At 45.5% G+C, this 14732-nt stretch overlaps 2 protein-coding genes across 2 annotated transcripts in view; one reads left to right on the top strand and one right to left on the bottom strand.

The window, feature by feature from the left end:
• The window catches only part of MTOR (mechanistic target of rapamycin kinase), a 123723-nt gene that overhangs the window by 62628 nt on the left and 46363 nt on the right, over positions 1 to 14732 (bottom strand). Inside the window, exons 27-28 of the mRNA XM_061382738.1 lie at positions 12076 to 12238; positions 11815 to 11960 (exon numbers count right to left, since the gene is read on the bottom strand). Of these exons, the coding sequence (XP_061238722.1) occupies positions 11815 to 11960; positions 12076 to 12238 (309 nt within the window). The remainder of the gene's footprint in view (positions 1 to 11814; positions 11961 to 12075; positions 12239 to 14732) is intronic.
• Positions 2 to 6157, top strand: ANGPTL7 (angiopoietin like 7). The gene is made up of 5 exons (XM_061382742.1): positions 2 to 816; positions 3083 to 3183; positions 3765 to 3959; positions 4641 to 4839; positions 5043 to 6157. Exons 1-5 carry the CDS (start codon positions 447 to 449, stop codon positions 5210 to 5212), a joined length of 1035 nt encoding a protein of 344 aa, XP_061238726.1. The 5' UTR covers positions 2 to 446; the 3' UTR covers positions 5213 to 6157.

Here is a 14732-nt window from a genome sequence, read left to right as displayed (position 1 = left end):
AGCCCTCTGGTCTCGGCCCAGAGACTGTGCAGGCAGGGAAAGAAAGACGCGCCCCTGTCTCTCCCCTCCCCTCCTCTGGCCTAAGTTTGCACTGACTTCACTCAACAGGCACCTGACCCTCCCAGATGAGCTGGGAGGGGCTAAAGCGCCATGCTCGGCCATGGTAGGGGTGGAGGTGCAGCAGCAAACAATATTTAAGATGCTCAGTTTGTTGAGCATTCAGACTTGGGAAGAAAAGCTACGGGCTACCCAACTGAGCTGCACTTTCAGAAACGCGAGTTTTGAGAAAGGCTAAGAAAGAGCAAGGAGAGAGAGAACAGCAAAGTGGTAAGTCCATCACGAGTGAAAGTCTTAGGTTTTAATCTGCCACAGTTTTGCACACCTCAGCTGGGCACAGCTAGGTTCCCCCGAGGAAGAACCTCCTTCCTCACCCAGGCCCACGAAAGATGCTGAAAAAGACTCTCTCGGCCGTGGCGTGGCTCTGCATTTTCCTCGTGGCCTTTGTCAGCCACCCAGTTTGGCCACAGAAGCCCCCTAAGCGCAAGACCCCAGCAGAGCTCACCGCAGCCACCTGCTGTGAGGAGGCAAAGGCGCTCCAGGCCCAGATCGCCAACCTGAGCAGCCTGCTGAGCGACCTGGGCAAGAAGCAGGAGAGGGACTGGGTCAGCGTGGTCATGCAGGTGATGGAGCTGGAAAGCAGCGCCAAGAGCATGGAGACGCGGCTCACTGAAGCCGAGAGCAAGTACTCCGAGATGAACAACCAGATCGGCATTATGCAGCTGCAGGCAGCGCAGACGGTCACCCAGACCTCAGCAGGTAAGGAGGACGCAGCCTCACGCTGCTCACCACCTCCCGCTCACACAGCTGAGTGCCTCCCGTCTGCAGCCCTGCTTCTAGGTGATGTGGTCAGAATGCTCCCTGGGGTTTCTCATGGAATTTAGTTTCTTGGGTATGTGCCACCAGCTCTAGTTTCTCTTTTGCAAAGGCTTACAAAGTATTTCTTTTGATTCCTAAGATGCTGTAAATTTACCCAGGTCTCTCTTTACTCCTGCAATGTTTTGGCATACTGAAGGTATGAATCGCCATCCTGGAGCACAGAGAGATCAGGCGGTCTGCCCAGAGTCACACAGCAAGTCTTAGAGCTCACATATTCCCGATTAGTCCATTTCCTTGCCCAGAGCTGACTGGCTGTCCCCTCAGTCCCAAGGAAGGAGGAACAAACACCAAAATCATAACATCTCTAGAAGCAAAGTTTTTACCAAAAACAGTTTTCTTGGGTTCCTGGGATTTAGTGGGCTGGGCAATAATGGAACTTGGTTGTCCTATTGGCCAATCTCACTCTTCTCATTGGCTCAGAATTAAGTGCACAAACACTGCCCAGGGCATCTAAGGAGTCCTTTGTGTTTAAAAAGGACTGGTTCCTCAAGGTTCCTCAATTCTACATTTCTATTTTTTTCCCCCACAATCTCAAAATTGTCCATAGTCATACAGGAAAACGAAATGCTGAAATTTGCATTTTTTAGTAGGCCCAAAGTAAGATATGTTTACTACTCTTTTCTTTTGCAAAACAATTCTTAGTTTCTACTTAGCTTGGCTCAGACAGGCCAGGTGAATTCGTTTAGACAGAAATTTGGTTTTCTGAAAATATCTGCAAATTATTAGTTACGAGGAGCAGAGTCAATAGATATGTCACTTCTTACTGATACAAGAACAGAGTAAGTCACTGGTAATCCTTAGTTCAAATGAAGAAAAAGTTTTAACTGGAAATTAAGCCTAAAAATTTTGTGTAAATCACTTTCTCAGTATGTACTTCCTGACTCTCAGCTTGGGACGAGAAAGGTATTTTCAGGTCATTTTTCAGACAAGTGAGTCCTGATTTGGGTCTGTGAGACGAAACAGATATGCAGGTGACCAGGGAAGGTAGAGGAACCTGACCTGAACCACCTCCAAACAGGTCAAGGAGCTTCTTGGGCGTCAACTGCAGCTCCCTTGCCGGGCCTCATCCTTCTACTGCCCAGGCCCTCATTCCTTACTTCCCTTCTCTACTAGCAGATGTGGGGGCACCTTTACATTCTGTAAGGAGTTAGCCCCTTGGAGACAGCAGTAACAGGAAGTGAAGAACTCTGATGGCGAAGACAAGGGTCTCCCATTTCCCCTCTGCAAAGCACTCTGCCTCAAACAATTCCCACCATGGAAGAGTCACCATCTGCAACCGTGTCCTCTTCTTGAAGGCTGAGTGCAGTGATCACCAAAAAAAGAACTCCCAGATAGAGAGGCAGGGAGCATCTTCTTGCCAGGCGAGGGTTTCTGCTTTCTGATCCTATTTGGAAAGGCTGTCCCTTCCACAGTGCTCTCTGATATTCAGAACAGGAGACACAATCCCTTGTAAGGCACTAGCCCCCAGGGCAACTGAGGAAACATTAAAATCAACCAGAGGGAGAAAGCCAGCCTGCCCAAAGCTCTCATTTCCTTGTTTTAATAACAGTGCCAGGAGAAGGCCTGCAGGGGTTCCTTAGACTGTTTGCATTTTCATTTGTCGAGCAGTGTTGAATTAAGGTGGAGAAGATAAAATTATAAATCTTTGCTAATAAGGGATCTGGTAAGCAGTAGCCATTACCTCTGAAAAACAACAAAACAAACAGAGAAACAATAAAACCAAACCCTCTGAGATTCTCAAGACTTTTCTGGGAATAGAGGTCTGCTGTCCCAGAAGCTGAATCCATTAAACAGTAGCATCTGTTAGTGGCCCTCACGCATTATAAAGACTCCAGAATTCATGCCCTAGAACCACAGCAGGATAATTTACTTCAGCACAAACCTTAAGCATATTTGTACTGCTGTGTAACTCAGGTGAAGGGCTTCCCTACCTCTCAGCCCTACCACCATTCAGGCCAACACATACCTATTCCAGATCTCCTGATATCCATGTCTCCCAAGTCTGGACACTGGCAGCAATGAACACTCCTATGAATTTTGTGGCAGAAGGAAGTCTCCCTTTTAAACTTTCAGTGTAGATGCAGCAGGGGTGCGGCCAGCCCTGGAGCCTGGGCCTGGATGCTCACCCTGTGGCTCACTCCTGCAGATGCCATCTACGACTGCTCATCCCTCTACCAGAAGAACTACCGCATCTCTGGAGTATATAAGCTTCCTCCTGACGACTTCTTGGGCAGCCCTGAACTGGAGGTGAGGCCGTCGCAGCCCACTGCCTGGGTTGTCAGCTCTTCTCTACCTACTCAAAGGCTGGGGACAGCAGGGCTAATCAGTCTAAAGAGCGGGAAACTCAAGACAGGGACGCAAGCACACCAAATACCAGAGAGCGATCTAAACACTCCATTTACAGGGGGAAAAAGTCCAGCCATCTGTTTGGCTCCTTCAAATCACTACCAACCAAATACTAATCCTTCTGATGTGGTTAGATCACGTTCTCACCACAACCTACGTGCTGTGAAGTCTCGCCACGGCCTACGGCAGTTACTCTTTGGGGAGGAGAAACAGAGAACATGTAGGGAGCATGTCAGAGGACCTTTGAAGGATGCTTTCCCTTCAAACTACGTGCACTTGCTCTCATCCTCAATTCTGATCTTTCTCAGCAAATCACCAGCCTGCCCAGCTTGCCAATACTGGGGAGAATTGCTACCTAGTGAGCCAGTGGCTGTGGAAGGGCATATGTCCATCAACTCTGGGGGCAAGAGAAGGTGAGAAGCCGTGCTCAGGCTTGTCGCCTGTCTCGGCAGGTCCTGACCAGGGCGTCCCCTCCGTTCCAGGTGTTCTGTGACATGGAGACTTCAGGCGGCGGCTGGACCATCATTCAGAGACGGAAGAGTGGCCTCGTCTCCTTCTACCGGGACTGGAAGCAGTACAAGCAGGGCTTTGGCAGCATCCGTGGGGACTTCTGGCTGGGGAATGACCACATCCACCGGCTCTCCAGGCGGCCCACCCGGCTGCGTGTGGAGATGCAGGTGAGCACAAGGCGCAGTCCCCAGGACTGGACCAGGGCTGCCACGCCCAACTCTGCACAACTCCGGGGTGTCATTCCTACTCCTTTCCACCATCGGCTGGGATACTTGCTATGATGGTTTTCTTGCAGGTTGTAGGACAGTTGAGGAAGAATAGGTTTTTTTTTTTACCCCTGTATTTTTCATAAAAGTGAGACTGCAGGTACAGGAGAGGCCAGACTCAGGCCAGAGCAGAGGAATCCAATAGTCAGCTGGGCTGAAAGACTGTTCCCTGCCCTGGCCTGGGATATAAGGACCTCTGCAAGCAAACCTTATTGATGTCAGTTAGTGATCTTCCTTAAAGGCCCTGAAGCGTCACTATATTCTCAAGTTACTCTTATGACACCTCAGAGTAGGATACAGCAAAACTCAGGTCTATACTTGACAGACAGCGGAAGAGAGAATGAAGGGGAAGAGAAAGAGAGACTAATCAAGCCATATGGGGACTCAGGAGGGAAGTCTGATCTAGGACTCTTGCTGTCTGATTCCCAGGTTAGTGTGTTAAACTAGAGGCAGACAAGTAAAGTCTTGCTACGTTCCCTGCAGTAAGAAGACATATGGCTGCAGCTAGAGAGAGAGAAGAGGGGCAGGGTGGTATGACAGGAGGCCTTGCCAGTTTTTCTAAGGCTCTGCCTCCCCTGACAGGACTGGGAGGGCAACATGCGCTACGCCGAGTACAGCCACTTTGTTCTGGGCAATGAACCGAACAGCTATCGCCTCTTCCTGGGGAACTACAGCGGCGACGTGGGGAATGACGCCCTCATCTATCACAACAACACAGCCTTCAGCACCAAGGACAAGGACAACGACAACTGCTTAGACAAGTGTGCCCAGCTCCGCAAAGGTGAGAGTCGGGGTCTGGAGCGGGGAGTTCAGAGGCAGGGCCACAGTCCTGGTGGAGGAGAAAGTGGATTTATAGCTGCACAGTCAGTTTTCTGGCTTTGTACTCCTTTGTGACACTGACCCTAATGGCTTCAGTACATCCCTGCTGCCCAGGGTGTCAGTGGTCTCTGAGGACACCAGAGGACTGACTGTTTCCCATCGCAGGTGGATACTGGTACAACTGCTGCACAGACTCCAACCTCAATGGCGTCTACTATCGCCTCGGGGAGCACAACAAGCACCTGGATGGCATCACCTGGTATGGCTGGCACGGCTCCAGTTACTCCCTCAAACGAGTGGAGATGAAAATCCGCCCGGAAGACTTCCAGCCGTAGAAAGGGGCCTGCTCTGGAGGAGGACTGGAGAAACCAGAGGCTGGGAAAAGGGCAGAGGAGAGGGAGGGAGTCTAGAAAGGGGAGGGACGGGAAGTGGCCCATCATCTTCAAGGAGAGGGGGGTCTCTTAGGAGAACAGGACTCGGTGCTGAGAATGTTAAAGTAAGTGGGAGGAAGTATTCAAATGCACCAGGTCCAAACACACACTTCTCAGGGGGTTGGCCTGAGGGGGCTCCCTGCCTGTGATCCCTGACGTAGCAGCAGCTTCTCTTTTCCACACAATTTTTCTGTGGAGGAAAAACAATTGTGAGTTCATTTTAGCCATTTTGCCTGAGGCCGAGGTGATGTGAGGGCAGAAAATGAACCATATTGCTTTGATTCTCTTGGGTGTTAGAGAAAGGAGTGAAGGGGGTGGTGGGGGCGAGGGGTTTCTATTTTTAAACCCAATGAAATTACCTTCAGTCTACACACTTTTTTTTTAAAAAAGACAAAAATTGTTCAGCTGGAGGTGAATGGACCCAAGTTGGAATTGACCGGAGGAGGCTCCAGGGTTCTGGGCCTTGCACTGGTCTCTGAGCACCTCCCCTGCTCAGCCTGGATCAGGCACAGCACTGAGAGGCAGGGAGTAAGCCCAGTGCTGGCAGGAGCTCAGCTGGAGGGGAAGATAAGTCCCTGTGGACACTCGCACAAAACTGACTTAAAATTTTCTCAGTCAATACAGATACATCTATTTTTATTTACTTTATGAGAAAAGGGATCAAAAAGCTTCCTCTTTTATCTCATCTATAAAAAAATGGCTGAAACAGGAAAGTAAATGGCACGATGGTTAATAAATAATTCATGCTGCATATAAATAAGCATTTTGCTTTGTAAAAATAAAATACTGTAGTTTGTTTTCAACATTCAGTTTTTTTCTTCCTTCCACAATAAACTCTTTTAAATCTTGTTCCTTTTAAAATGATTACTATTACCACTGAGGGCATGGTGAAAAGTTTTAAGTGAAAAATCAGAGTGAGCTATGAGAAAGAGACTCTGGGTGTGCTGCAGTCTTCAGGGATACCCAGGGAGGAGCAGGAAGCTGAAGACAGAAAAGCAAGGGAGAGAAAGGGCAGCAGGAGCTGGACGAGGTCAGACTCTGGTCTACCCACCTGACCCCCCCAGAGGCTGGGGCCATTGCCTGGATTCAAAATATTCTGCAAAGCAACACTCCTACTTTCTACCTGAGCAAACTTACATACACAGAGGGAAAAAAAAATCTTTAGTCATCACAGATGTCAAATAATTTTGACCTTCAGGAAGTAATTTTTCTTTCCCAAAAAGAACTATTCCCTTGAACCAGTCAGGGTAAGGTAAGCATTATTCTCTAAGTGACTATTTTCTAATGTACCTAGGGTCCTTTGATTGTTGGGAACCCACTTGACCTTAAAAACAAGATCACCAGGATTTTCAAAGAAGTAAAGTGAGTAGAGAATAAGTATATTGAAGCAGGGCTTCCTATGGGACAGGCAGGCAGACAGAAACTTCTTGAAGCAGGCAAGGGATCTGAGATGCTCAGAAGCGGGCACAGTGCTGCTTGGAGAGAGGAGAAAATGATTAGAAGGAGATGAAGAGAAGGAAGAGCACAAGATGATTGGGGTAGAAGTAGCTAGTAATTCTCTCTCATAAACTATATACCCCACAACTAAAGAAAACGGAGGCTCTAGGCAACAAGAACTAAAATAAGTAAGTGGGACTACCTCAAACTAAAAAGCTTCTGCACAGCAAGGGAAACAATAAAAAAACTGAAAATCTACAGAATAGGAGAAGAATATCTGTAAACCATAATCCCTGGGTTAATGTTTAAAATATATAAAGAACTTACATGACTGAATAGCAAAAAAGCAAATAATCCAGTTTAAAATTGGGCAAAGGACCTAAACAGTTCATTTTTCCAAAGAAGACATTCAAACGGCCAATGGGTACATGACCAAGCACTCAACGTCACTAATCACCGGGGAAATGCAAAGCATAACCACAGTGAGATACCAACTCACATCTGGGAAGACGATCATTATTAAAAAGACAAAAGATAATAAGTGCTGGCAAGGAACTGGAGAAAAGGGAACTGTTGGTGGGAATGTAAACTGGTATAACCACTATACCAGTCTGGCAGTTTCTCAAGAAATTGAAAACAGAACTACCGTGTGATCCAGCAATTTTTCAGTTCTGGGTTCATATTCAAAGAAAACAAAAATCACTGTCTTGAAGAGATATCTGCACTCCCATGTCCACTGCGGTATTATCCACAATAGCTAAGAGATGGAAACAGCCCCAAATGTACTTTAGGCTCTCCTAGTGGCTCAGAGGTAAAGAATCCACCTGTCAATGCAGGAGACATGGGTTCAATTCCTGATCCAAGAAGATCGCACATGCCTCAGAGCAACTAAGCCCATGTATCAGAACTATTGAGCCAGTGCTCTAGAGCCTGGGAGCCACAACTACTGAAGCCCGTGCACCCTAGAGTCTGAGCTCTGCAATAAGAGAAGCCACTGCAATGAGAAGTCTGCGCACCGCCATGTAGAATAGTCCCAGCTTGCCACAACTGGAGAAAAGCCCGCACAGCAACAAAAACCGAGCACAGCCAAAAACAAATAAATAAATAGCACGTGTGTGTGTAAATATATACACACATATATAATATAAACAATGGACTATTATTCAGCCACAAAGAAAGAAATTCTTCCATTTGTGACAACATGGATGAATCTGGAGGGTATTATGCTAAGTAAAATAAGACAGACAAATAACATATAGTATCACACATGCAAAGTCATGTTTTTAAAAGTGATTTCATAAAAATAGAGACTAGAATGGTTGTTGTCAGGGGACAGGAGAATGGGAAAATGTGGAGACATAGGTCAAAGGGCACAAACTTTCAGTTATAAGATGAGTAAGTTTTTAGGATCTAACGCACAGCATGGTGACTATAGCTAACAAAACAGTTTTGTATATCTGAAATCTGCTGAAAGTAGATCTTAAGCATTCTCACCACACATAAAAAAATTAGCCATGTGAGGTGATTATGTTGATCTTAGTAATCATTCTATAATGCATATCAAATCATTATGGTATACATTTAAATATATACAATTATATTTGTAAATCATTCCTCAAGATAGTTGGGGGGACAAAGTACCTATATCAATCAAAACCTATAGTTCCTGAAATTGACTCATATTTATATAGATATGAAATTGAATAAGTGAAATAAAAACCTTTTTGTGGCAAGGTTAATGTTGAAAAAAAAAAAAAAAGTCACCGTACAAAAACAAAAACCAAAACACTGAAGCTCTAATTCAGCACCTGCGGTTTACCTCACCCTTCTGGGAAAATGTCTGAGAGATGAGGGAAAGCAGGTGGAAGGAAAACACAGAAGGTAACCCACAGAGGTGCAGGTTCTGACAGTAATGGTCACTTTTAAAACATTTTGTCGGGGGCAGGGTGACATGGATTCCAAGGACTTGAAGGTGAGCACAGCACAGCCTCTACCTTCAAGAGGACAGAAGCACAAAAAGGAGAGCTCAGCTCTCCTGAAGGGAAAGAGCACTGTGTTCTCACACACCCTCCAGGATGTACGAGAGAAGGTACAAAGGGTGTGAAAGAGAACAGGACTGACGGGCAGTTGGCAGAGCTGATGCCAATTGTAAGCACTGGAATTTTCTCAATCAGAAAATTGTCTTAAAATGGGATAACATGTCAGGGGCTGGGCAGTGAGAGCACCAGTTTTGATCAGACCCTGTCTTCTATTTTGGGTGGAGAAAGAGAAGCAGGTGCTGTGGACAGAATCTGCATCTCCCTGATGCACCCCCCAATCCCCCATTCATATTTTGAAGGCTAATTCCCAGTGTGATGGCATTTGGAGACGGGAGCCTTTGGGAGGGGATTAGGCCATGAGTGTGGAGCCCTCATGAAAGGGATTAGTGCCTTTATAAAAAGACCCCAGGAAGACACACAGAGCAACCAACGTCCCAGAAGAGGGTCTTGCCAGAACCCAACCATGCTGGCACCCTGATTTTGGATTTCCCAGCTTCTAGATTTTTCTCCTAACTGTGAAAAATAAATGATGTTCAAGCCACCCGGCCTATGGTAATTTGTTACACTGTCCTGAATGAACTAAGAATGAGCAGGACACCAGATCTTATCCTAATGCTAATACACCAAGTAAAAACTGTGCACATGTATAAGTACAGGAGCACGTGTGTTTCAAAGTACCTAAATACTCATTTAACTCTCTGCTCCCCAAATAAGCAGTTATACTCACTGATACATAATAGCGTTGAGAGTTTGTAGGCCACAGTTTGGGGATTACATGTGGATTTAATGTGTCCTAGAGCAGGTGGATAAAAATTTCAACAGGCAGGACGACAGATTGATCCAGCAGCAAGAGAACAGTACTGTCAGCACAGGACAGCTTTTTATAACAAAAATAAAAACTAAGAATCAATTGTGCAAAGATGTTTCTGTGTACAATTAATCTGATTGCTTCAAAAAGAATTTAAGGCAGTTGACTCAAACGTATATACTAAACTTTAAAATAAATGACAAATGCTAAAGAGAAAGTAACAGAAGGAAAAATAAAATTAGAGAAGGGAGTTGGGCAGTAGAAAAAACAGGTAAGATGTCTGCAATGTGATACAGGTGGGCCAGGAATTGAGCTTTGAGCTCTGTATGGAAGGGAACCCAACCTCTTAGTGAACAGTAATGCCTCCAAGACAAAACCAAAGTCGTGGAGGAGGGTCTGGGCCATGGGAGGAGTGTCTGTGAGGACTGGGGTAACGCCGAGAGCAACTTCTGAATAAGCAGCTTAAGGATGTTTCTTAAAACTTTCTTCACTGAATATGACGGCATAACGTGGCAACTGTGCTGAGAAAAAGCAGTTTTACAAATTTAGCAGGAAAAGCTACAAGCAGAAACAAAAAGGATGGGTATTGGGAAGATACAGGAAACCAACTGAAGGGCTGAGCTGAGCTGAACCCGAACCAGCTGAGCTGAACCAGACTTGGAACCAACCAGAGTGTAGAGGCCCTGGCTTCACTGGGACCAGAGGTTTTTGTTTGTTTTCTTAGAGCCAGTATCAATCTGCAGGCAATTCCAAGGATGTATTTTCAATTACTGGAGAAGGAAATGGCAACCTATTCCAGTACTCTTGCCTGGGAAATCCCATAGACAGAGGACCTGGCGGGCTACAGTCCAGAGGATCGCAAAAGTCAGGAACGACTCAGCGACTCAACAACAACATTTTCAATTACACTGGCTTTAAGAAGTTAAATGACCTTCTGGAACACTTTTCCAGGCCTCTGACTACATCTTCTACTACATATCTGCATAAACACTAATGCTTCAGTGATTGTCTCAAATATGGAAAAAACTGGGGCTTGGATGAGGGAAGTTTCAGAGAGGTATCAAACAGAAAAAGGCAAGCAAGGAAATTAATGTTCAAAAACTAGTTACTTAATGCTAAGTCACAATATTCAGCTATGGGGTCTTCTTCCAGTTTTTAAGCAAGATTGCATTATATAAGCCAGAGACGGAAGGAAGGAAGGAAGGTGTCCGCTTCTGCCTAATTTGAAACTGAGGCCTACCCATAGGATGGCACATTTATAAACGTTCCTGTGTGGTATTTTAGAAATCAGCATTCTCTCCAAGTCCAATTTATTTGGGCAAAAACACGCTTCTATTTCTTTTTGGTCACTTTGTAAAGCACTCAAAGGAACAGAGTTTAGCATCTACTCAAAAGCAGAGCTAGCAGAGAACTTGTTATTTGATTATCCTTACAAATGAAGGGAGCGCCACTCACAGCAGGCTGTTTCAGCCACAGTGGAGGTCCTGATTAGCTGCATGAGTTTTCCTAAACTATTTGTAGTGAAATAATCTACCATGTTAGCATTTACATGAAGATAATTAGATCTCAGAGTTAATATTCTCCGATAATCATTAGGGGAAGTAAACAATTCTCTAGGAGCTGTGGAGCTAACATTTAAGGCTGCTTGTAATTTCATAACAGTGAAAAATTTATTAAACAACCTATTTTTTCCATACCCAGAAGACTCAAAACAACCTTATGAGAGAACATAGCAAATGAGAGGAAAAGACCACTGGATTTCAGACATGGCTCTGCCTTTTACATTCACACTCCACAGAGGAAGACTCAGGTACCAATATATTTAGTCAATAAAACCCTAGCCTGCCTCTGGCTGGTCTCTGAGGCACAGAAATCAGCTCCTACTCCTAAGCCAGAGAGTGCGGTCTAACCCAGACATAAAATCTATCTTTCCTAGGCTGCTCTGGTCACAGAACTGCTTCAGGCTGATTTCCTCAGGACAAGTAAGCACAGGTTGGAAAGGAACAGGAGCCCAAGTGCTAAGGGTCAACAGAAGTGACAATTCTGGCTAGAGTACCAAGAAAGGCCACCTGCAACCACAACTCGTTTACACACGTGGCAGTCCCGACGGCAGATTTGACAGAGCAGAGGTCTCCAAGGGCCTCCAGGACACTGGCACCAGGCAGTGGGAGAAGAGAGGTCATGTGAGACGCAGGCATCAAGAGAAAGGGTTTATGGCCTACCTGATGAGAGACTCGAGAATGGCAGGGGTGGGACCTTTCTGGAACTCCAGTTCTTTGTAGTGCAGCGCTTTGGCATATGCTCGGCACTTGGCAGCTCTCTCGCCCAGCAGGACAATGCCATTGTCATCTCTCAAAGGCAGGGGGCCCTGGAGGAGAGCAGAACCCCACAGCATAGGAAACAAATGGCAGACAGGCCACAGGCCAGAGTGGGTTATGCAGTGCTTCCCCTCTTCCCGCCAGCTGGCTCCCTGACAGGCTCACCTTGTCACTGTGTTCCATGAATTCAGCCAAATTTAAGAGGGTTTGCGTGACTTCTGCGATGTCCTGGGAGGTGAGGGCCAACTCGATGCTTCTGATGAGCTCATCCTGCTGGTCCTCATTCAGCTCAGACCAGCAGGACACAAACGCAGCGTTAAAGAGATCCCTGAAGGCAGACAGGAGTGGAGACAAATGTTGGAAATGCCCCTCCTGCCTCTGATTGGTGCCACAAAGCCACAACTTAACAAGCTACTCCTGGCACTGATAATGGTTGTACAGGCCAAGGCAGTCCAACAGAACTTGCTGGAAATAGTTCCTATCTTCCCCACCCAATATGGCAGCCACTGGTCAATGAGCACTTGAACAGTAATAAGTATGACTAAGGAACTGAATTTTAAGTTTTAGTTACTTTTAATTAACCTAAATTGAAATAAGCACATGTGGCTCTAGTGACTGTTCAATTTTTCAGCACAGGTCCAGGGAAAACTGTGGGGGCAGGATGGAGTGGGAGAACAAAGAGCAAAACAAAATGACTTGTCTCCACAGTGTTTGCATCACTCTTTTTCATTGGAGGAGATGGACAGAAAGGGACTTTTAACATAGAAGCTGACATAACAGATTCAGTTAACATTCATCTTCAAATGATTCTTGGGATGTTTCTTCTCAGGCAATGTGAAAACTAACACCAGAAGTAGGCATTTGCTATTGCTTTTGAAAACATAAGCAGAACCCTTAGTTGGGTGGTCATAAACAAAGTGAAAACAGAGCTTAAGAAACGAGAAGCATCAGAAAACAGAACCCAAATGCGTAAGTCTTAAAACATTCCCTAAGCCAAACCTCTAACAGCTGGGGCCCTGGGAAGACCTGGGAGCAGGGGTACCATTCCCAGAATCACGACAACTATTTAAGACCACTACAGCACCACTTGGGTGGACACGTTTGCTACCCCTGACATCTGGACTTCAATCCTACCCTCTCGCTTTTGGTGAATGTGTGGAGAGGGAGTTGGAAACTACAGGATATGCCTGTATAATGTATGGGCTTAAGCACCTGACGCCTATACATCTATTTTTATTTACATACTTAAAGGGTTAGATCAGTTCAATGTATACATAATTTTGGAATCTGATGAAAGAAAACAAAATCTGAAATTCATAGGGTAACATGAAGACCAAGAGAAGCCCTGTGTACATTAAGAAGTAAGCTTTCTGATCTAGTTCCAAGGCTACGGTGGCTCCCAAATGAACATGCTTGGCATTAAGGGGACAGACACATGTGTGTGTATTTATCACAAACCTCTTTTGGATGAGGGTGTGCTCAAAAAGGACTTGAAGCAGACGAGAGGAAACACTATTTTTGCATACTATGGAAATAGAGAATGTGAAATCTGCACACTATGGAAACAGAGACTCCCTAGGAACAATTTTTTTTAAGCATTAAAAAATATTTGAAAGAAATCAGATGAACCAAATCATGGTATCCAAGTAGCAGTCTCAGGGACCATCTCTATTTCTGCTAAATACACTCCAAAGAGCAAACCAGCCGTGATGATGAAAGTGAAATGGAATACTTCACTTTTTTGGTTCCTGCCAATGAAAAGATAGCTAATGAAATCATGCTTCATTACAAATAAGCACTGTCCATTGTAGAAAAACTTAGAAAATAATGAAAAAAAGAAAATAATTGCTCCTTAAATCCTCCTAGAGATAATCATTATTGTATTACTTTATAATCTTTTTCCTAGGTACACATATTTTTAATAGTTGAAATCCCACATTTGCACCATTTTGTATTCCATTTTATTCACATACATTATACCATGAATCTATATGTGTTACAACTTTTTATAAACCAAATTTTCAATGACTATTTAAGATTCACTGTGTAGGATTTACAGTATTTTTAAGGTAAATTCTATTTTCCAAAGATGGCTGCAGCACTAGCTCCTGTTCCACACATTCTTCTACGATCTATCCTGCTGCTGCTGCTGCTGCTAAGTCACTTCAGTCGTGTCTGACTCTGTGTGACCCCATGGAGAGCAGCCCACCAGGCCCCTCCATCCCTGGGATTCTCCAGGCAAGAATACTGGAGTGGGTTGTCATTTCCTTCTCAATGTATGCAGGCATGCTAAGTCACTTCAGTCATGTCCGACTCTGTGCAACCCAAGGACAGCAGCCCACCTGGCTCCTCTGTCCACAGGATTCTCCAGGCAAGGATGCTGGAGTGGGTTGCCATTTCCTTTTTCCACTCCCCTATAAAAAAGTGGCATCCACGTCTCCTCTCCTTGAGCCTGAGTGGGTCTTTGTGACTTCTTTTGACAACAGAATGGGGCAGAAGTGACACTACATGACCCCCAAGGCAGGTTGTACAAGCACCACGCACTTCTGTGTCATGTGTCAGTCCCTTGTGGTCACTCACTCCTGAATTAAGACAGTATTCAGTGAGGAAGCCCAAGCAACCCGTGGAGCAGGCCACACGGAGAGGAACCAAGGCCCTGGCCAGGGCTGAATCTTTGGCCAACTGTCAGCCCCAACTTGGCAGATGTATGAATGGGCCATCTTGGAGGTCAACCTTCTAGCCCCGGGACTAATACCCCTGCTGATACTGGGTGGGCCAGAGACAAACTGTTCCCACACTTCCTGCCCAAACTGCAGATTTGT

This window comes from Bos javanicus, chromosome 16 (genome assembly GCF_032452875.1).
Source record: "Bos javanicus breed banteng chromosome 16, ARS-OSU_banteng_1.0, whole genome shotgun sequence".
Taxonomy (NCBI): Eukaryota; Metazoa; Chordata; class Mammalia; order Artiodactyla; family Bovidae; genus Bos; species Bos javanicus.
Note: the sequence above shows the minus strand (reverse complement) of the source record. Positions and strands in the feature narration are given on the sequence as shown.